Source organism: Giraffa tippelskirchi, chromosome 3 (genome assembly GCF_054371585.1).
Source record: "Giraffa tippelskirchi isolate mGirTip1 chromosome 3, T2T-mGirTip1v1.2.pri, whole genome shotgun sequence".
Lineage (NCBI taxonomy): Eukaryota > Metazoa > Chordata > Mammalia > Artiodactyla > Giraffidae > Giraffa > Giraffa tippelskirchi.
The window spans coordinates 8026459-8048637 of NC_137277.1; the positions used below are offsets into that span (position 1 = coordinate 8026459).

At 56.0% G+C, this 22179-nt stretch overlaps 1 protein-coding gene across 3 annotated transcripts; it reads right to left on the reverse strand.

Annotated features, from left to right (window-relative positions):
- Window positions 1–12190: 12190 nt before the first annotated feature.
- CYGB (cytoglobin) lies at window positions 12191–21131 on the reverse strand. Of its 3 annotated transcripts, XM_081575560.1 has the most exons (5): window positions 19567–19647; window positions 16127–16231; window positions 15542–15773; window positions 15053–15190; window positions 12444–12597 (listed from the first exon to the last, which is right to left on the reverse strand). In XM_081575560.1, the coding sequence occupies exons 2-5, from the start codon at window positions 16207–16209 to the stop codon at window positions 12526–12528; spliced, it is 525 nt and encodes a 174-aa protein (XP_081431686.1). In that variant the 5' UTR covers window positions 16210–16231; window positions 19567–19647; the 3' UTR covers window positions 12444–12525. The 3 variants fall into 3 exon arrangements, with proteins under 3 accessions (XP_081431684.1, XP_081431685.1, XP_081431686.1); XM_081575558.1 differs by lacking the exons at window positions 16127–16231; window positions 19567–19647 and adding an exon at window positions 20845–21131 and having other exon boundaries at window positions 12191–12597; XM_081575559.1 differs by lacking the exons at window positions 16127–16231; window positions 19567–19647 and adding an exon at window positions 20845–21129 and having other exon boundaries at window positions 12191–12597; window positions 15027–15190.
- Window positions 21132–22179: the final 1048 nt, after the last annotated feature.

Sequence of the window (22179 nt, forward strand, 5' to 3'; positions counted from 1 at the left end):
CCAACTTCTCAACCCAGAAGAGGGCTCTTTCCAGAACCTGGCACCTGATCTTAGACCTCTAACCTCCAGAACTGTAGGCAATAAATTTCTGCTGTTTATAAGCCAGCCAGTCTATATGACATTTTGTTATAACAGCTTGAATGGACTAAGACAATCTGCAACACATATTAAGATATTTGAAGTGAAAAAGCAAGTTGCAGAATAATGCCTCAAGTATGATTTTGTTTAGCTAAGATGTGTGTGTGTGTGTATGTGTGTGTGCGTAAACACCTGGATCCCCTCACTATCAGCCCAGATCTCAGTTTGGAAATAAGAAACTGAGCACATGGGGACTTCCCTGGGGGTCCAGTGGCTACGACTGCATGCTTTCAAGGCCAGGTTCCCAGGTTCAATCCCTAGCCGTGGAACTAGAACCTGCATGCTGCAACTGAGACCTGGTGCAGCCAAACAAATAAATAAATATTAAAAGAAGAAGAAGAACGAGAAGTGATGCTGAAAGCTCAGCTTCTCTGTACACTGGTTCCAAATTGAATCTTGGAGACAGAGTTTTGGGTGATATAAAAAAGGGTAGCTTTATTGCTTTGAGAGACAAAGAGGGCCAGAATGGACTCATGTGTCCCCATGTGTCCCAACTTGGACATACTGAGAAGCTTTATATTAATTGCCCAAAGAGGGCATGATTAGCTTGTGGACATTCTTCTGATGGGTTGGTGGTGAGGTAAATAGGAGTCAGCATTGTTAACCTTTGGGTCCAACTGATGGGAGGTCTCCATGCTTGTGGGCAGCATACTATGACTTCTTTAATCATGGACTTCTCCCACCTGGAGGGGGCCTTTACTATCTGCAAAACAGCTCAAAGACATTGTCATGCGTGTCCCTTGATGAAGAAACAGGACCTTGCCCCAAGGCTGCTCTTGGCTGTTTCTCCTTGGTCTCCCATCCTCTCCCCTCATCAACAACTGCTTGAATCTGCCCATTGAAACTCAGGAAAGATCATGGAGGCTGAATAAAGGCAGTTTCCTGGAATCAAAGAAATGGGGGAACACAGAAAGGCCTTGTGCCCAGAAGCCCCACAGAGTCCTGCATGGTATCAGAAGAAGCTGAGTACATGAAGTCTACAAACACTCTCTATCTCCCGCCAGCTCCCCTCACTCTCAGATCCAGGGTCCCTAATCCACTTCATTAACGGACTCCCCTCCCTCCCCGGCCATCAGCTGCTTCTCCTGTGAGATCTCAGGACTCATCTAGGTCTGAACTGGGGCCACATGATTAAAAAAGTGTTGCTGGGCAGAGACAGGCTGCAGCAGGTGACAGGGCAGAAGGGACAAGGGAGCTTCTGGCATCCTTCTGATAAGGACACTAGTCTCATCACAATGGCTCCACTTTCATGACTAATCACCTCCCAAAGGCCCTACCTCCCAGTACCACCACCTGAGGGATTAGGTTTCAACGTATGGATTTTTGGAGGGGACCCTATATCCTGGCTCCAAAATCACTGCAGGTGGTGATTGCAGCCATGAAATCAAAAGACGATTGCTTCTTGGCAGGAAAGTGATGACAAACCTAGACAGTGAGTTGAAAAGCAGAGACATTCCTCTGCCGACAACGGTTTGTATAGTCAACGCTGTGGTCTTCCCAGTGGTCATGTACGGTTGTGACAGCTGGACTGTAAAGAAGGCAGAATGCCAAAGAATCGATGCCTTCGAACTGTGGTGCTGAAGAAGACTCCTGAAATTCCCTTGGACAGCATGGAGATCAAATCAATCAATCTAAAGGGAGATCAACCCTGAATATACACTGGAAGGACTGATGCTGAAGCTGAAGCTCCAGTATTTTGGTCCTCGGACGAGAACAGGTGACTCATTGGAAAAGTCCCTGATGCTGAGAAAGATCGAGGGTGGAAAGAGAAGACAGCATCAGAGAATGAGATGGCTGGACAGTATCATCGATGCAATGGAATGAACTTGGGCAAACTCCGGGAGATGGTGAGGGACAGGGAGGCCTGGCATGCTGCAGTGCATGGGATCACAAAGAGTCAGACACGCCTGGATGACTGAACAGCAACAACAATAACCCAGATTCTCCCCAGAGCCATCAGAGTAAGTGAAACCCTCCCTGCCCCTTGATTTTGGACTTCTGGCCTCCAGACTGTGAGAGAAGACAGTTCTGCTTTTTTAAGTCACCCAGTTTGTGGTCATTTGTGCCGGCAGCCCAGGAAACCAACACACTGAGTTATTCAAGTTCTATAACAACAAACACCAAAACCCCGCCACCAACTCTAGCTCTGACTCTCCTCATCAGAGCTTCTTGCACTCCTTTAAGAAGCCCAACTTATTCGTAGATAGGGTAGGGGGTCCCCGGAACCAGGCATGGCTTTCTTGACAGAAGAGATGCTATTTTTGGCTGAAAAGTCATTTTGTGATCTAAGCCTAGCCACAGTGCTTACCCTTGAACAGGTCTCACTAAGTAGTGATTTTAAGAGAACAAAAGAATGCAGGCAAGGGACTTCCCTGGTGGTTCAGCGGTTGAGACTCTGCATACCCAATGCAAGGGGCCCAGGTTACATTCCTGGTCCAGGAGCTAGAATCTGCCTGCCACAACTAGGACCCAATGCAGCAAAAACAAAACCAAAAAAACAAAAAACAATGTTATCAGGCAAGAGAAGTAATAATAGCAAAGATAATAAATCAGTTGTAAAGACTTCGGGTTTTGTTTCAATGGTAAAGATTAGTTTGGAGCCCTTTCTTGAGCTGTTTTGCAGAATTTAAACCCCTCAGCCACAAGGTCAACCAGAACCTAAAGAATGATGCTGGTGACCTTTTCTGACTCTCTTGACTTCATTCAGCCAAAGTTTGGTCTCTGTTGACCTTTGCCCCAATTCCATGCGTTCATTTTCCTCTGCTCCACCCCTTCATGAATATACATACACCACTCAACCCCCTCACCCACTTTATGAATATGCATACACTACCCAATCCCCCACACTCTTCATGACTATATGTATACCAAAATGTCCCCATTTGTGCTGCTTTGGGAAAGATTCCCCAGGGTTTCTCCTTACTTGCTGCAAGTAATAAATGCTTCCTTCTCCCGCTGTTTGGCTTGACTGTGTCTCTTGGCTCAATGTCCACCGAGTCAAGCCCAGTTTTCGAGTAACAAACTCCCTGCCTCTCACCCTCTCCTGGTTCTCAGGACTCCACCTAACCTCTTTCCCCAGCTGCATTCCTGGCAGGGGGCTCCTCCGGACTCCCATCCTGGCCCCTCTGGGGGGCGACCCCTCCTTTCGGTCCTTCCTCCCTCTGTCCACCTGCTTCTGGTCTTTCGCCTCCACCCGACTCCGCTTTCTCCCCGGCTGTTCTTAATTCATTCAGGAATGTTTCCCAGCGTCAGCTGTGGCTGGACGGCTCTAAACAGGACAGAAGGGCAGGGAAAACGGATCCTGTCTTCATTAAAAATGTTGATTTTTTTTCCATCATGGATTTTGTGGGCATTAACTTCTATCTAAAAATATATACATATATTGCAGGGAGGACTTTCCTGGTGGTCCAGGGGACTTCCCTGGTGGTCCAGGGGACTTTGCGCTTTCACTGCACTGGAGGACAAGGGTTCAGTCCCTGATCAGGCAACAAGATCCCACAAGCCGAGGGGCATGGCCAAAAAGAAAGAAAAAAAAAGCATTAAAATATGATTTCTCTTGGGATTTCCCCGGTGGTCCATTGGTTTAGACTCTGCACTTCCATTTCAGGTTCGTTTCCTGGTTGGAGTGAAGAAGGAATTCATAGGGCCTGGACTCCATCTTAGGCCCGTTTGTGCTGATTATGCTCGGCCACCTCTCTAATGGACTCTGAACTCTGTGCTTAGTGCCTGTGGAAATGACAATAGAAGGATAAGACCCCCTCCGGACAGGTCATAAATTCTTATCTGTAACCTCAGGCTTATTGATTATTGACTGTTTGGAATGTAACCTCAGGCTTATTGATTATTGACTGTTTGAACACAAAACACATGAATGATGGAGTTATTGTGATTGTATTTACCTTTCCTTTGTTTATGTAAGTCACAAGGAAGTTGGGTGGTGGGTTCAGACACGTACACATGGCGTATAAAAGATTTTCACAAATGCTGGTCGGGGTCCTTGGCTAAGAGGATACTCTGCCTTGGGCCCGCCGGTGTAATAAACTGCACTTCACTATCTGCATCGTCCTTCTGAGTGAGCTTGTTTCCCGGAACGCGTGGCTATAACAGGAGGACTAATATCCCACATGCCTCTGAGTGTGGACAGAAAAAAAGATTTCTCTTGATTCTCGGGGTTTGAGATGTCCTGTAAGCTTTGCCCCTGAGGCGAGTGCCTCACTCACTTCATCCTAGTCCAGCTCTGACACGTGAGGTTCATGCCCTCATGGCAGGCTGTGCCGATGAGGGAAGCAGACAATCCAAAGTGCAATATCAGGTCATGGTCAGAGCCACAGGAAGCCTCGACCAGGGCCCAGAGAGACAGATGGGATGGGGCTGCTGTGTTGGAGAGGTGGTCAGGGAAGGCTTCTCCGAGGCGATGAACTTTGAGCAGAGACCTGAGTGAAGGGAAGGACAGAGCCATGAGATGAGGCAGAGGGAAAGCACTGTGGCACAGGGAACAGCAGGTGCAAAGGCCCTGGGGCAGAAATGGGCACGTGTGCCTCTCAGGAACATCAGGGAGGTGAGTGGGGCTGGAGCATGGAGACGGGAATGAGGCTGGAGAGATGGGCCCCGGGGTAAATGGTGCCACCCAGCGGGCCAGGCCAGGACTCTGCGTTCTGAGTGTGACTGTGTGAAGCTGTGGGGGGTTTGATGGGGGTCAGTGGAAGGCTGACACAATCTCATTCACCATAAAAGCATCCTCTGGGTGCTGAGTGAAGAAGAAGATGCAGGGTGGGAGTGGAAGCTGCAGGCTGGGGACGGGGCTTTGTGGTTGGTTGCCTGGGAGGAGATGGTGCCCTCCTTCCCTGTCTCATTTCAAACTGAGGACCCAGGGACTTCTCTGGTGGTCCACTGGATGAGACTCCACGCTCCCAGTGCAGGGGGCCTGGGTTCCATCCCTTGTCGGGGAACTGAGATCCCACAAACCGCAACTAGGCTCTCGCGCTATAATTACTGAGCCCATGTGATCTAGAGACTGAGTGCCCCAACTAGAGAAGCCCGCACGCAGCAATGAAGACCCAGTGCAGCCAAAATAAATTTAAAACAAAATAAAACAAGCAAACAAAAAAAACAAATACACAAACTAAGGGCCAGTCAGAATCTCCCTGGAAACACGTCTGGCACATGTGCAGCTGTGGAGTCAGCTGTCATCATCACCATGTGACCCGGACATAAACCATTTATTTGCGCAAACTCCAAGAGGCTCCATTAAGCAAAGAGATCTCGGTGAAACCAATGCGAACCATAGGATGCCAACTTAACGTAAAACGCAATACTGGGTGTGAGATATGTCAGCGCGGGGAAGAGGCTGCAAGGATTTAGACCAAAATGCTAACAGTAATGAATTGCCTTTGCTTGGAGGGATCACAGGTGACTTTTTTCTTTTGTGTTTTCCTTTCGTCCCCAAATTCCCTGCAATGATCATGTATTGCTGTCGCAATCATACAAAAAACCCCGCAAATGCTATTTTTAAAGCTACGTATAAGAATTTCAAGCATTATAAAATTTTTAATGTGTACAAAAGACATCTGGAAGATTGGGCGAGGGTGATGGATTCTGGGTGAGTCTACATTTTCTGAAGCGCACTTAAATTTTTTGCTTTTTGCATAACAAATCTATTGCTTTTAACAGGAATGGTATTGCATGTTCTGTCTTTGAACTTACACGAGGTCAAGGGCTCACTTCCCCACCTGCCCCTGGATGCCCCTCCCCTCCCCCACCTCTCTGCCTCCTTCCTCCCCTCCCCCTCCTTCCTCCCCTCCCCCACCCCTTCCCACCTACCTTCTCCCCGCATAGGAGGGATGGGCAAGACAGGATGGGCTCTGAGGACACTCTGGGCTGTGAAGGTGTTGCCCCTTCCATGAGACCAGTCCACTTGGAGGACCCAGGGCTAGGCCTGCCCACCTGCCCTTGTGCAGTTACTCAGGACTCACTCCTGGCTCTTGGGGGTACTTGCTGCTCCCCTATGGTCTGAGGGTGTGTATGCTCAGTCGCTAAGTCGTATCAGACTCTTTTGCAGCCCCATGGACTGCAGCCAGCCAGGCTCCTCTGTCTATGGGACTTCCCAGATAAGAATACTGGAGTGGGTTGCCATTTCCTTCTCCAGGGGATTTTCTTGACCCAGGAATCGCACTCGCGTCTCCTGCATTACAGGCGGGAATCTTTATCACTGAGCCATCGGGGAAGCCTGTGGTTCGAGGGAGAAAGTGACAAAGAGGCTCTAGTTCTACTCAGACTCCCCTGATCTTTCTACTACTAGGCTTGACCTTTGGACTTCTGGGTTCATCTGTATTGTCCAATTTTAGCTAGCCTCCAGCTCAGTTGGTTTAGCTAGAATCCTCTACATCCTTATCTTCCACAACCCACTCCCCTCCCCTGGCCTTCCATGATGTCTGAGACCCTGGCCTGCCTTCCTCAAGGATCCCGTCACTGAAGCCACACCCGCCTCCCAATGTTGCCTCTTAGTCGTCTTACATCCACCGCTCCCCCCGCCCCTTCCCACTCCAGCTCCTTGGCTGTAAACTTCCACTCACCCACCAGGCATTAGAGTTGAGCTGGTTCTAAACTGAGCTCTCTTTCCCCCAATTGCAATAGTTGTGAATCAAATCTGCTTTTTTTTTTTTAATACTTATTTGTGTGGCTGCATTGGATCTTAGTTGCATCATGTGGGATCTTTTGTTGCAGCACATGGACTCCTGATCAGTAGTTGTGGTTCCAGCTTAGTTGCTCCTCGGCATGTGGGATCTTAGTTCCCCTACCAGGGATTGAACCCTGATCCCCCTCACTGCGAGGTGGATTCTTTTAACCACTGGACCACCAGGGAAGTCCCAGTGGCAGAACATCTTTAAAGCCATGGCTTGGTGGCGGAGAGGATGATGGCTGCGGGAGGCGGCGTGGAGGGGACAGAGGGAGCGGGCAGAGGCTTGGACCAGGGGTAGCAGCAGAGATGGTGGGAGGAGACCCAGTCGGGATTTAGTTTTGAAGTTGGTCCGACATGATTCATGGGGGGATTGGACGTGAGGGGTGAAGAGAGAACAGTGAGGATGAGTCCAGGGTTTCTGGTCTGCTTATCTTGGTGACTGGAAGGGCTACTTTCTAGGGGAAAATCTCCAGGAAGAACAGGACTTGGCAGGAGGAGCATCAACATTTCTGGCTCATCCAGGTGAAATGTAGGGCGTCCAGGGGGCAGCTGGACACTGCAGCCTGAAGCACAATGGTGCTGTCAGAGCTGGGGCTTAAATTTGGGGCCTGGGTGAGCTCACTGGTGAGACAGTGTGGGAAGAGAGAGGGACCAGGCCAGAGACCCTGGAGGTCAGGGGTAAAGGGAGGAGCAGAGAAGGGGCCATGGTGGGTAGGGGGTGGGCTGAGGGGGTGGGACAAAACCAGAAGCTGCCCAGAGAGTATTCCTGGGGGGCCTGGCCGGTGAGGTCAGTGCCGCTGCTGGGTCCAGAGTGAGTGGTGAAGACAGATGCAAAGTGGACACAGGGGAGCCTGACCCCTGTGGAGGAGCAGAAGCCAGGAGGCATGGACGGGCGAGGCGGGAGGGGAGCCTGAGTCAGGAGAGGGGGGACAGGGCAAGGGCCAGGATGGCAGGAGGGAAGTGCTCCCGAGGAAGGGGGTGGCTCTTAGAGGACTCACCTAGGAGGATGGAGAGGCGGGCTGTGCCTCTGGTGGGAGGCAAGACGAGGGGGGTGAAGGCGTCCTGAACTGACCATATCTCCATGAAGCATGAGTAAAGGTTATTAGCTGAGAAGCCAGTGTATGTGAGGTGCTCAGGGGACTCGAGGCAAGAAGGGAGGGTGAGAAGAGCCTCAGAGCAGGGAAAAGTGAATCTGCTCCCGAAGGATCATTGGACCTGGAGCTGCCCTCTCCCAGGCCCCTGCTCTGTTCGCAGACTCCTGGGCAGCTATGCTGGGGTACCTCCTTCCAGTGAGGCTGGGCCATGTGGCTTTTTCCTGATTCCCGGAGGCCTGACTCCCTGCACTGCACAGCTTGTGGGGTCTTAGTTCCCCCACCAGGGATCAAACTCCAGCCCTTGGCAGTGGAAGCGTGGACTCCTAACCTCTGCACCGCCAGCGCATTTCCCAGCCCCCCTCATTTTGGGAGTCTGAGTGGACTTTTGTTTCCCGCCACCAAAACCTCCAACCCAGTGTCACCAACCCTAAGGGACCGTTCCAGTCCAGGCTCTTACCCTGGTGCCACAGTGCTTTTACCAAATGTATCAAATGAGCCGCTCTGAAACCCATTGCCCTGGGAGATTGGAGGGGGGAAACTTTTGAGGCCAAAGATGAGTGTTTTTTAGTTGGGGTGTCTTAAAGCATGTACAAGAAAGGGCTGGGAATAGAGTGAGATGAATGAGGCCCTTGCCTGGGACACAATATTTAAGGGTGGGGGCAGTGATCAAAGGAAATCAATTTAAATACAATATTTAAAAAAATCTTTATTAAAGCAAGAATGTCCATGATGAACAAAAAAATTCAAAATTTTAAACAAAGACAGGCCACTGTATTTTTTCTCCCCTCCTCCGGCTGTGCTGGGTCTTTGTTCCTGCACATGGGCTTACTCCAGGTGCCGCCAGCAGAGCTACTGTCTAGTTGCGGTGCCCGAGCTTCTCATTGAGGTGGCTCCTCTTGTCACGGAGCGCGGGCTCTAGGGCATAGAGGGCTTCAGTGGTTGTGGCACGGGCCTGGGATCTTCCTGGACCAGGGATTGAACCCACGCCCACTGCACTGGCAGGTGGATTCTCAACCCCTGGACCACCAGGGAAGTCCCGGTTGTTTGTTTTAGTAACCCTTGCCTGGTTGTTGTGTCTCAAATTAAGTGAGTTTATCTGTTGATGTAGGTAACCTAACAGCTTAGGAAATGTGGGGCTTTGTGTATAGTCTTTTAAAAAATAATTTACGTTTTTCCCACTTGGGTCAAAACAGGGGAGGATATTTTCATAAGCATACATGGGGTGCACATTTTTTCTTCTTGGCTTTAGGCTTGGTTGCGGCACCACTTTCTCTAAAGCAATAGAGGGGGAATTGATCCAGGGGTTAAGACTTGGGCTTTCATTGCCGAGGACCTGAGTTCGATCCTTGGTCGGGGAACTAAGTCACGCGCAGCCAAAAATAAATAAATAAATAAAGCGATGGAGGAAGGTGAGCCCCAGAGGAAGGAAAATAGGAATAAGTTGGCCCGCCCGCTCAGGCTGAGGCTTCTTCCCGCGTGACGTTCCCGCCGCTGCCAGCAGGGGTCACTGTGGGGCTGCGTCCCTGCTTGGCAGGGAAGGAGACTCAGCCTCTGCACCCGCGTTCCTGACACCCCATCGCTCACCGCCAAGGGCAGCTGACCCACTTGCTCCGCTCGGCCAGCGACAAGGTTATCCCTCACCACAGAGCACAAAACAAAACGCCAGTCACTGCTCCTGTACCCGGTAGCCCCCTGCCTCCAGCCTGCAATCCACCAGGACCCGGTGAGCCCTGCCCAGCATCATCACCTCTGTTCAGACTTTTATCATCCCCCTCCTCAAGCAGCACCCCTTTCCCAACTATAGGGTGAATCACCAGTTGCCAATGTCCCCTCTTTGCGGGGTGGGCAATGGAGAGAATCTTTCTCCAGGGGCCACATTCCAGGAAAACTCCATCTCTGAGGCCCCTTCACCACTCTTCGGTCAAGAAAAGTGAAACAGGGAGGGGTTTTTCTTTCTAGAGACTACCCCCCACCTCCGACCGCAGATGCCCCTTCTTCTCTTAGTCACAGCCACTCGGTCCCCACCCCCACCCAGAGCCCTCTGGCTCTGGCTCAGTCTGAGCCCACCAGGGACCATGAGGCCCGGAACCTGGAAGTCTGGAAGTCTCTTCCAAGACTCGTCACTCATCTTAACCAGCTCCCTCCCCACCCACCCACCCCCCGCCCCCCACCACTGTCCTTCTATTTGTTGCTTCCAATGACCTGGCGGTCACTCTGTCCTGAGCATTCCCACGTCCCCAGCACCATGGGGTGCATCCTCCTTCTCCTGGTACCTGCCTCGCAAGACAGGTCTCATGTTCACTCCTATTTTAAATCAGAGGTGACCCGTGGCTCAGAAAGTCTGAGTGATTTGCCCAAGGTCACACCGCATAGGGAGCGTCAGTGCAGAGCTGGGCGCTCTGTCCCTGGAAAAGCCTTGCCCTCGCTCCATCCTCTCCACCCTGCACGGCTGTGTCCGGTGAAGCGCCCAGCTCATTTTTGGCCCCGGGTACTGGTCTTGCTTTCTAAGAGCAGAGTTTACTCCCTGGATTGCTATCCAGCACCTCTGCTGTGCCAGGTCCAGGAGGTAGAGGCTCAGCCTGCATTCAAGGAGTTCACCGCCCAGGAGACGAGACTTTCCCTGTATGTCAGCTGAATCTTCCCAGGCAGCCGGAGCCCTCCCCAGGGGCAGAGGCAGCTTCCTCCTTCCCCTGCAGCCCACCCCGGGGGTGGTGACCTCCTGGTCCCTCCTCCGGGACTTGTGCTGCTGACTGTTGCCGCCATCAGGGGTGGGGGCTGGGCAGGCCTGGCCTGGGGCTATGGAGTGGGAGACAGAAGGGGGTGGGAACTGAGGGCTCAGGATGGTTCTGGGGGGTAAGGATTGTAAGGGCAGATTTTCTCAAATGCCCACAGGCTGCCCACCCTTGAACCTCGAGTAGCAAGCAGGGTATGGGACACCCAACTCAGGTCTGGAAGGTCAAGGCCTTGCCCTTGGCTTGCTTGGCTCACTAAACTAGCAGGACCTTGCTTTCCGAACATCTCTCCCTGGAGTCCTCCCTTGCTTATCCTATCCCCACCAGGGAGATTTCCAGAACAAAAGGTGAAAAGTCCCCCGGACATTTTAAAACAAGCCCAGACTCCCTTTCTGCCCCACCCCACTCCCAAGAGCCCAGCTTCCAGTCTGCAACTCTGTCTTCCCGACTGAACAAGCAGGGAGACCCCTACCACCATCCTGAGCCCCAATCAGAGGGGCCCGCGACCAGCCAAGCCTGAGACACAGGTGAGGGGAACCCTTGGTGGGGAGGTCACCTTCCAAGAAAAATGCCCGGGTCTTGAACTCAGGATGGGGAGACAGAGGCGAGGGGCAGATGGCAGGAAAAGACCAAAAGAGCGTGCACAGACACAGGAAGAACGAGTCTGTTTAATGACACGGCTGGGTCTGGTTACAAACGTCAGAAACTACAAAAGGAGGACAGGCAGTTACACAGACGGCTGCACGAAGACGGGACGAGAGGAGGCAGGCACAGTAACCACAGGAGCAAAACATCCTTGAGGACGACACACACGACCCAGGGGTACACATGGCGGGGGGCGGGGAATCCCCAGCAATGCTGACCTAGATGGATGGACAGGACCGACCGCCAGCCAGCAGCCAGGCGAGGCAGGGGAGGGAAGGCCCATGGCCCTCAGAGTGCCAGGACGAGACAGAGGCATCTGGTCCAATCACCACTGCCCTGCCTGGCAGACAAGCAGCCTGGATTCCCTCCCGCTGTCTTAACGGCAAAGGCAGATTGAGCCCGGCATTCCAGGTTTCTTGACCGTGGCCCCTCCCCTGCTGGCTGCAGTCACCCCATCCAGAACTTCTGGCCCCCTCTGCCTGCCCCAGCCCATCTGGGGGCAAGTCAGGAAGCCATCTCCTTTGGTAGGGGGCAGAGGTAGGGCGCACCAAAACCTTTCTGCCTCGAGTGGAGCCGGGATGTGGGAAGCCGGTCAGAGAGAAGGGTCTGGGCTTTGCTGGCGAGCTGCATTGCCCCCACCCTGCCACATGGTCTTCTCTGTGCCTCTGTGGGACCCCCATCATCTCTTCCAGAACACTCTAATCTCTGCCCAGAAGCTGCCAGGACCCCTCGGTGGGCAGAACCGAAGCCTCATACATGCCTCTGGGCCCCACTGTACACATTATAAGATATGTATGTATATATATATATATTTATATAGAGATTGTATATAGAATATATCTGTATATGCGGTAGACGTGTGCGTGGTACTCTAGATAAGTGATGCGGAGACCAGACCGGCGTGTGGCCAGGCAGATAGAAACAGGCCTCTTCGTTCCTCAAGTGACTCACAGACCTGTCCCTGATCCCCGCCGGTCTCTAACAGTGAGTAGAAAAGCTAAGAAGGGTGTGCCTGGCTCTTCAAGGAGGGAGGGTCCCCCATCCCCACAGGCCACCCGCTTTGGTGCCCTTGGAGTCGGCATCCAGGTAGCCGGTGTCACCTCCTGGCGGCTCCAGGGGGGACTGTGGCCCAGGCGGAGGCAGCCTCTTTCCAGGAAGATGAGTCAGGGATTCTTCCAGCTTCCTTGGCACCCAGAGATGGAGGGTCAAGGAGGGTCTTCAGAACTCAGCCTTCTGCTCAAGGTGCTGCCAGGGACGGGGGAGAAGAAGGGGGTCCTATGGCCCCGAAGAGGGCAGCGTGGCCGGTGGGCTGTGGATGAGACAGAAGGAGGTGACAGGTTACTAGGGCCTCGGCGTGGGCCCAGGGGACCTTCGCAGAGGGGCCAGGGGACCTTCGCAGAGGGGCCAGGGATCAGGACTGGTGAGACAGACACTACCCTCCTGGAGACCCATGCGGAGCCCCTGAAAGGAGCCAGCTGCCCCCAGCTTCTAAGGCCCTCTTCTGCCAGGAACCTGCTGTACGACCTCTGCCAGCCCCCTGAACCTCAGATCTTTTTCTCTAAATCCTGAGTCCTGTCTGCAGTGCCCACCTCCGTGAGAACTGAGTGATCGAACTGCCTGAAAGTGTTTCACAAACTGCAAAGAACCATACAAACATGTGCGCTTGTCCTCAGTTCCGAGACACGCACACTCCCGGCTTGGCCTGTGGTACCCTCTTGGGCCACCCATGGGTGTCCCCTTTGCGCTCACCACCCCCCACCCCCACTGCCACTTCCTGACTACCCCCCATCAAACACACACACACACACACTCACACACCCACACACACACTTAAGCAGAGACAGTTCAATAAACAGTGGCGTCTGGCCCACTTTGCGTCTCTGATAAGAGAGGCTGGATGGAGGCCTTCTAGAACTCTGCCCTGGAACTCCCTCCTGCCCTCTGAACCTGTTTGGACCCAGCAGTAGTTGGGTCTACAGGCCCTGGGCCCAGGGAGACACACCCTCTTGGGGGTTACATCTGTGCCCGGAGGAGACCAGAGGTGGCACTCTAGTATAGAAAGGGATGAGGGGATTCCCTCAGAAATGTGGGGTGCTGGGGCCCAGGAGGGCCCAGGGCTCCGGCCAGTCCCCACGGTGGCCCATCTCCATTGAGCCCACTGGAGCAGAAACGGGGGAGGCGGGAGATTTCGGCGGTTTCCTAATGTTTAGGGTTTGGCAAGATTTCGGTCCCAGGGGTCCGGCTGAGGCAAGAGAGGGGAGGTGACGGGGCTTCGTGTCGGGAAACGCTGTCCATGTGGTTCTGATTCACTCGCACCGGCCAGCTCTCTCTCTCCGGCCCTCCAGGCCCCTATAAAAAAGCCCTTTTCTCTAGAAGCAGGAAGTCTCCTCTCCTGGCTGTAAACAAGCTCATCTTTGGCGGCAGAGCCTGCCTGGGGAGAGGCGTGGGAGGGCAAACCCCCTTCCCCCTTCTGACCCTTTCCCGGCCCCTTCGGCTGCTTCCGGAAGCTCTGCAGGCCCTGCCAGCACCTCCTGGGCAGGTAAAAAACCGCCTGCCTGCTGGCTTCCTGTCCATCCGCTCTGAGGTCTGGGGCCAGCCAGGGCCCAGCTGCAAACATCTGGAGCGGCCCCCTGGCAGTTGCCAGCAATCCCCGAGGGCTCCGCTCTCTCCAGTGGTGCTGAGGCAGGGAAGGGAGCAGGAGAAGGTGGGGGCCAGGGTGGTCAGTGGCAGGAAGGCCGGGAGGCAGGGCCTCGCCAGGCTGCCCTCGGAGGACCTGAGCTGCCTGGGGACGCCTGTGAGCAGAGGTCCGCCGGCCCTCACGGGCCAGCTCCCAGCTCAGAGCCCCGGGGCAGGGGTGGGGGGGGCAGGACACCGCCTCTTCCCTGGGAAACTGCTGGGACTGTTTCTCTCCAGCGCGTGTCCCGAGCCTCTGGCTGACCCCTGCTTCCCATTCCCTTCCCGCCCCCGCGCCTCTTCCCCCTCCCGCCTCCAGCCTGGCCTGGCCTCCGCCCCTCCATTGAGCTCCCAGAGCCCCAGCCCCATGGGGGCCCAGGGAGGCTGGAGTGTTCCCAGCCGCCACGTCTGGGGGCCAGCCCTCCCTGCGTGCTCCAAGTCAGCTGGAGTCACTGGGAGGCCGCTGGCCACCCTCTCGGAGCCTGTCCCCGGGGCCCTCACCCCAGAACTGGGAACATGGACTCCGGAGTCAGCCCAGAAGCCACCCCCCGCCACACCCGCCCTGATGGTGTGCGTGGGAGGGACACCCACGCTGGCCCCGAGTGGGCTCTGCACGTGCGTGCATCCCCGTGATTCTCCTGGCTCCGGTCTGCTTGGAGGCCAAGGCGGGAGGGAGCGCTGGTCAGCACGAGATGAAAAACAGCTCCATGTGATGGGTACCCAGGGAGGAAGTGGCCAGAGCTGGCCTGGGCCGCCTCTGGGCCTGATGAGCCAGCCTCCTGCCAGGAACCTTCCGAGCCTCTCTGCCCGGGGCAGCCTCGGTCTTGAGGTGCTCTGCGTGCCCCCCAGTTCTAGGGGAGGGGGAGGCTCTGCCCGAGGAGAATCTGTCTGGGGCCCTCGGCATGAGTGGGCCTTTTCCTATTGTGCCTGTTCTTCTTTGTCTCCACCCCAGAGCCACCCTCCCTGGGAGCGTCCCTGCCCTGGAGGGTGGTCAGCCCCTGGGCGCCAGGAGAGGTGGGAGGCCGGGGGACAGGGGAGGACATGGCAGGGAGGCTGCCTCCTCACGTGGTGGCGTTGGGGACCTGCTGTACCCAGCCCACTTCCTTGTAGGCAGCGGTCACATGGCTGTAGATGAGGCCGCGAAGCTTTGCCCAGGCTCTCTGCGTCTCAGGGGGGAAGTCATTGGCAAATTCCTCGGCGATCACCTCCAGGATGACTCCAGAGAGGATCTGAGAATGAAGAGAATGAATGGGGGCGTGAACCCCTCCCTGGGAGGGGGCGTGAACCCCTCCCTGGGAGGGCCCCCTCCCGCCCCCTGCAGCCCCCTGCAGCCCCCAGAATCCTGCGGTTGGCTGAGGAGATCATTCAGGACACAAGTGCCTGGCAGTTTTGGGAACCAGACACCCTCAGGACCCAGCCCCATCCTGCTGCCCCTCTGGGGGCCAGCCACGCCGGGGGACAAGGCTGCGTGGCCCTGAGGCCCGGGGCACCCCCCCCCCAGCCCCGGCTGTTGCTGGCTGTGGGGCTCGGGAGCCGAATGGGGTTTGGTGTTGGGTGGCAGCACCCATCTAGGGACCCACCTTGAAGTACACGGGCTCCACCTTGTGCTTGAGGGCGTGGGCTTTGCCCACCAGGGCGAGCACAGAGGACACCTTCTCGGGGTCGTGCAGGTTCTCCACCACCGTGTTGAGGGCCCCCATGACTCGGCAGGCGTGCTTCCGCAGCTGCGGGCTCCGCTCCATTTCCAGGGGCTCTTCCATGTGCTTGAACTGGCTGAAGTACTGCTTGGCCGAGGGGAAGTTCACAAAGAACCTGCAGGAGGCAGCAGGTGGGCGCTGAGCAGGGGGCGGCCGCGGGCCCCACCCTGAAGTGCCTGGATGATGAGGGGGGTGCGTGTGGTCCACAGGAGGGAGAGGGTGATGGGGGAGAGGCAGGACCCACTCCCACGCCACCACGTGCAGCCGTCCCTCAAACACCGGCCCTTCCTCTGGCTGAGCTGGTTGACATGAAGCCCCTCCCTGGGTGCCGGCCTTTTCCATCAGTCAGATCTGCACATCTTCTCCCGGGTCTCTGCCTTCCTTGCTCCCTTGCCTCTTGCCTTCTTCCCAAACGCCACACGCTTTTCAAGGCCTGCTCCAGCCGCAGCTGAGAGGGTAAGAGCCTACCTTCTGGGAATCACAGGCTGGTGTTGATCTGGGGGGCAGTTAACTTTTCTGAGCCTCAGTTTCCTCATCCACGAAATGGGCATCACTGTTCTTTTCTTGAGAGTCCTTGTGGGATGTTGGGAGGAGGCAGTGAGAGAGCTCCCGGCAGTGTGGATGCAGGGTGCTCAGTAAAGGCCTTTGTTATGATAAGGTCAGAGCTCTCTTCCTAAACAAAGGAAGGCCCCAACTATGACTTAACTCCAGTCACGGAAGGGAAGAAATGAGACTCAGTCCTTCTCCCAGCGCTGTCCCTTCCCTCTTCACTACCCCGCCTCCCTCCTCAGCCTGCAGGAAACAGTCATCGGTTGATTTAATTAAAGATATCACTTGATGTCACCTGCCTGGTGTGGCTCTGCAAGTCCTTCCCATCTGTCCGTACATCTGACCTCTCCAGCCAGCCTGTGCACACCTTGGGGCAGACCCCAGGGCGATCTACCCCTTCCCTCTCTGGTTTATCTGCAATTGTCTAATCCTCCCCAAATATCACATTCACTATTCGAGAGACCTGGGTTCGATCCCTGGGTGGGGAAGATCCCTTGGAGGAGGGCATGGCAACCTACTCCAGTATTCTTGCCTGGAGAATCCGCATGGACAGAGGAGCCTGGCGGGCTACAGTCCAGGGGGTGCAGAGTCGGACACAACTAAGCACACAGCACGTCATGTTCACTGAGTCACTCTCCAGCTCAGAAACGTTCCATTGCTCACCATTGTCCTACAGGACATAGTCAAAACTCCTTAAGATTCCAGGCTTCTCGGAAACTGTCCCACACCTGCTTCTCCAACATGGGGTCCGCATTCTGCCCCTATGCTCCAGCCCAACAGCTTCACTTAACATCGGTAAAAGATTCCTCGGGTGAGCTGGCCTGCCCTTCCACACAGTGGACCACCTCCCTCCTCCTTCCCCTGTGTCAGTCGGGCCTCTCCTGGAGCACACAGCCCGGCCCAGGGTGACCGTTTCTTTCCAAGGCCATCAGTGGGTTCCCTGCCACCATTCACAGCTTTTTCCCTTTCTACCCATCTGGGTCCCACAGCCCCAGAGCAGCAGAGCCCAGGTCTCACGCATCCTCTGACCCTTTACCCTGGCCCAGGGCCCTGCGGTTTGCAGGATAGTGGTGATGACATTTGTGCTCCATCTCCCGGTTGGGACAGGGAGGTACGTGGCCAGACTCAATCAGAACTTATGTAACTTAACTGATGCCTCAGAAAAAGGATGGACTATCTTGGACCTGCTTTTTTTTTAGGTGGTTTTCACACCTTTGGAGTGTCCCCCTCTGTGATCAGAGAGACTTGGTAATTTGCTAAAATGACCCTTGGGGCAGGTCTCAGATCTGAGAGCTGGAATAGATGCTGAGAGAGCATCTGGCCCCAGCCACCCTTTCAGGCGAGGAGACTGAGGCTGGCGGGCAAGTGACTGGGACACAGTCCACATGGAGAGCTGGGAGGGCCCCTCTCAGAGGCCAAGTGTGACCTTGGGCAAATTGCTTCACAACCTTCTGTCTGCAGAAGTGTGAGAGGAGTCCCCGCACCCCTGTTCGCTATTTCATAGACACACTGGTGAGGACAAATGAGGTGATGGGTCTGAAAATACGTTGGAAAAAAGCATCATAGTGAAGGACAGCTATGAAAAACATAATCTGGCTATAAATGGGGATCTCTGATTTTGGAGGTCTTACATGAAATAAGAATACTAATTTCTACTTGGCTGGTGAATAACAATATGCAGAACAAGTCCACTTGTTATTTTCTTTAATGCCACAACCAAGTGGGTATTATGACATGCAGGTAACAGGGACTATTTATTGAGCACTTACTATATGATCTCATTAATCCTTGGGATACCGTCCTGAGGTTGGCACTGTTTTTATCCCGATATCCTCAGTGAGGAATTGCTGCCCAAGGTTGCCCAGCGGAGTGAGTGGCAGTACCAGGAAGGAGCCAGAGCAGTCCCCACTTTGATGGCTTCCCCAGTCCACCTCAGTGGCTGCTCTGCTGGGGATGGTGGCCTGGGACCCAGTGGGTCCGCTGCCCAACAACACCCAGTGCCATGTTGTGGCCCCGAGGAAGGACAGTCCTGCTGGGTCCTTCTTCTGAGCCATGAGAGTCTAAGGGCCTGAGCTCTGCTCCCTCATCCTGGGGTCTTTCCCGGGCCCCCTGTGTTTACTCTTGACCCTCTCAGTCCTGGCCTGTGCTCCTGCTGGGAGAAGCCTCAGCGGCCAGTCTGGGGAGTTTCTCAGCTTCCAGAGGTATCTGGGCTTCCAAGAGAGCCTGTCTGCGTGAGCGGGAAGGCGGCAGCTACAACCGGGAGAGGAGTCTTCCTGGAGCATGGGTGCTCCCTCTTGGTCTCCTCTGGCGGGGAGAGGAGGTGTGGGGTATGGGCAGCCCCTCTGCTACCTTCCTTGTGGCTGCTACCTCCTCAGGGGGTGAGACTGGCCCCAGGGCTACTGTCTCAGGCTCCACCTGGCCTGTGGATGGCCCATGAAGACAAGAGATGGTCAGGACAAAACTGGGGGGGTTCAGGATCTGGGGAGGGGCCTTATCTGAGGAGCTTATCAGTCTTGCCCCCTAACACCGCCCATCCTGGGGCCGACAGCAGGTGCAGAAGTGAAAGAAAAGGGAGGCTGGTGGGATGCGGGCTGAGGGAGGGTCTGCTCCACCAGCTTCTCTCCCAGGCTGGGCTGGGCTCCTGGCAACAGAGGTGGGGTCAGGTGAAGTGTAGCCAGGGGTTATCAGCAAGCCAGATCTAACTGCTATCTCCATCTTCTTCTAGCGTTAACTGTGGGCCTGGGCACTTGGTAAACATCTCCCCAGCCCAACCCAGTCCCCTCTGAGGAACTAGCTCCCCCCAGGGAACTAGAGGGGCACAGAGAGAGAAAGAAAACCTTGCCGAGAGCTCAGACTCTCCAGAAACACCTTGGGGTTCAGTTCGTTCCTTGGCAATGCCCCCCCCCCCCAATTCCTGGGGAAGTTGGGTGGGATCCCAGGGGCGGAATTGTGGACACATCTCCTGTGCTGTGCTTAGCTGCTCAGTCGTGTCCGACTCTTTGCGACTCCATGGACTGCAGCCCGCCAGGCTCCTGTCCATGGGCTTCTCCAGGCAAGAATACTGGAGTGGGTGGCCATGCCCTCCTCTACATGTCCTTATTGGCAAATGGTATGGTGTCAGGACAAAAAATAGCCATGGTCCTGTTAACCTCGCCTCATTTCCTCCTGGTGACCCGTGTGAGTATCCGCATACATCCTGAGGCCTGAGTGCTGAAAGCCGCACGCCCCCCCCCCCCCCAGGGATGCAGTCTGGCGCATCTGTGACTCTGCGACCCACCCTGTGGGTGCTCGATTGTGCAGAGATGCACCTCCCATGTCTGATGGCTTGGGAACCTGAAATCCCCTCTTAGCTTCCTTACCACCCCGGCTGTTGCTGGACCTGGGAGCTGCCCAAATAGCTGTCTCTTCCTTAGGCGCCCTCCTGGAACTCCTCAGGAGTGCTGCTTGCTCTTTTTTTCCTCCAAAATCTGTTTCTAAGTTGGAATCAGGGCACATCATTATGGAGCTGGGTAGGTCCCAGGCTTGGGGGAGGCAGAAGGGAGAGAGTGTGGGAGAAAAAGATTAGCCAGAGATGGGGCCAAGCCTGGGAGACAGGCATGGACTTCAACTGTCCTTTCCAATGGGAGGTTTCACCCCATCTTTAAACCAAAAGACTGCTCTGATCTGTCCTAGATTTGACAGCTTCCCTCTGCCAAGGACAGAGGGTTGGGGGTGAGTGTGGGTCTGGGGCCTCCCTGCCTGCACCCTCCAGGGACCAGCATGTGTGGGAAGAGAGCAGTGATCTGGAGCTGTAGTCAGGTACTAGCTTGTGCACTCTGTGGGAATGGCGTGCATGTGCACTGGTGTGTAGGAGTGTGAATAACAGTGTCACTCTGCGTGTGCATCCCTTGGGGGCATGTGGTTCCTGAATGACCCCTGAGCCCAAGACCCATGACCTTTCCTTCCCAGACCTGGGGTTCAGGATGGGGCCCTGTCTCCTGAAGCTTCTCTCCTTCCCTCCATCAAACTCAGCAGGGACTGTATCGGAGGGGACTGTTTACTTCTCCACTCACCTGCGCCTCACCTGGGAGCTCCCTGCTGGCCTGGCCTCAGGGGCAGGAAGGGACCAGCTGGGAAAACCTCTGGGGTCCACTTCTGACCTCTATTCTTTTGCCCTTTGCGCAGCCCTTCCAAGTCTCTGAATACGGAAAGGGGCTGAGCTGGAGAAAAGGGTTTGCTCCTCTTTGTCCTCCTTGGCTGATCCTCAGTTTTCTTGTCTCTAGAATGGGGAGCCCCCATTGGAAAGGCGGTAAATGTGTGTCCAAAACAGCTGCGGGTGGCTGGGGTCGCAGCGAGGAAGGCAAGGCTGGCTGAACCTGGAGTTCTGAGGCCCGGGAGAAGAGAGGGATGGAGGTGCCTTCCTTCTGTGTCTGGTTCCTAGTTCCTGGTGAACCCCTCGCCCAGAACTAGGAAGGGCTTGGCCAGGGCTTCGCCCACCCCAAGCCGCCCCACGCTACCCGCAATCCCCCGACCGGTCCGGGCCCCAGTCGCAGCTGGGAAGGTGGCGCCCGAGCTCGGACCCGGGCCGAGCCCGCCTCTGCCCGGAGCCGCTGCCGCCGTCCCTCCCCCGGGCCCGGCCGGGCCGGGGCGACACCTACCTCACCAGGATGGCCACCCCCACGTCCTCGCAGTTGGCATAGAGCCGGGCCCACGTCGCCTGCACCGCCTTCCTCTCCGCCTCGGACAGCTCCTCGCTCCGCTCCCTGCGCTCAATCTCCATCTCGCCCGGCACTTTCTCCATGAGCAGCTCCAAGCCCAACCCGGCTTCGCTCGGCGGCGGCGGGGCGCGGGGCACGGGGAGCCGGGGCCGGCTGCGTGCGCGGCGGGCGGGCGAGTGGTAGAGCGCGCCGGAGGGAGGGAGCGTGTCTGTCTGTGCGCGCCGGGTGTGTGTGTGTGTGTGTGCGTGTGTGTAGGGTATATGTGCAGGGGGCGGGGGACTGCGAGCGGGGGGCGGGGATGTGGTCTGCTGGAAAAAAATGTGAAAAAAAATAAATCCGCTCCAAACCCCTAAACCCGTGTCCGTGAGCCAATTCCGGCAAGGTGAAGGCTGGGCGGGGTGGGGGCCACGCGGTCGGCGCCCGCCCGCCCTCCAGACCCGAGTTTGATGGCTGGGCGGGGCTGGGGCGTAGGTGTGGCGGAGGTACAGGGGTCCCCGGAGGAGGGGGCTGGCAGTCACCGGGCGCGGGGCCGCGCGGGCCGCACAGGAGTGCGCCGCGGCGGGTGCGGGTCTGGGGGCACCCTTCCCGCCAAGGGGCACTGACTCTGAGTCAAACATTCCCGGGCATTTGCGGCGTGGCCGCGAGCCCGAGGGGGCGGGCGCGAGCCCCTCCGGCAGCGCCGCGGTGGGAGCCGAGCTCTGGCTCGATGCCTCCCCCTCGACCCAGCCGCGGGGCCCTGGCGTCACCCCCAGCGCTCCGGACCCCAGACTCCGAAGCGTTTGGGACTGGGGTCATCTCCCTGCTCCAACACCTTAAAGGAAAACCCCGGTGCGGGGACAGGAGGGCGGCTGTCGAACTTGAGCGGCCAAGAGGCCTGAGCCCCTCTTTCCTTCCCGCCAGCACCCCTCCCCCTCGGTGCACGCACGTGGCCTCAGAAAGAAGGCCCTGGAGGCCCTGGGTGACTTACCAATGACACGAGCAGGCCAAACCCTGGCACTCCCCTAATGCTGGCCCTGGAGGAACAAAGTTTGAAGGAGAGGACGCCGACTGGGCAAAGGGGCCCTGCGGTGCGGATGGCGGGATGTCAAGAAGTCCTGGGCAGGGCCAGGCCGCTGGAGCCATCTCAGCTGCCAGGGCCTGGGTTAGGGAGGGGTTCTGTGAGTGGAGAAGACTAGTTCTTATCCTGGTGGGCTTCTCAGGGAGGCGCGATTGGACCACAGGTGGGGACGGTACCTCTGAGAGCCACCAGTACGGTGGGGGTCCCGCCTCTGACTC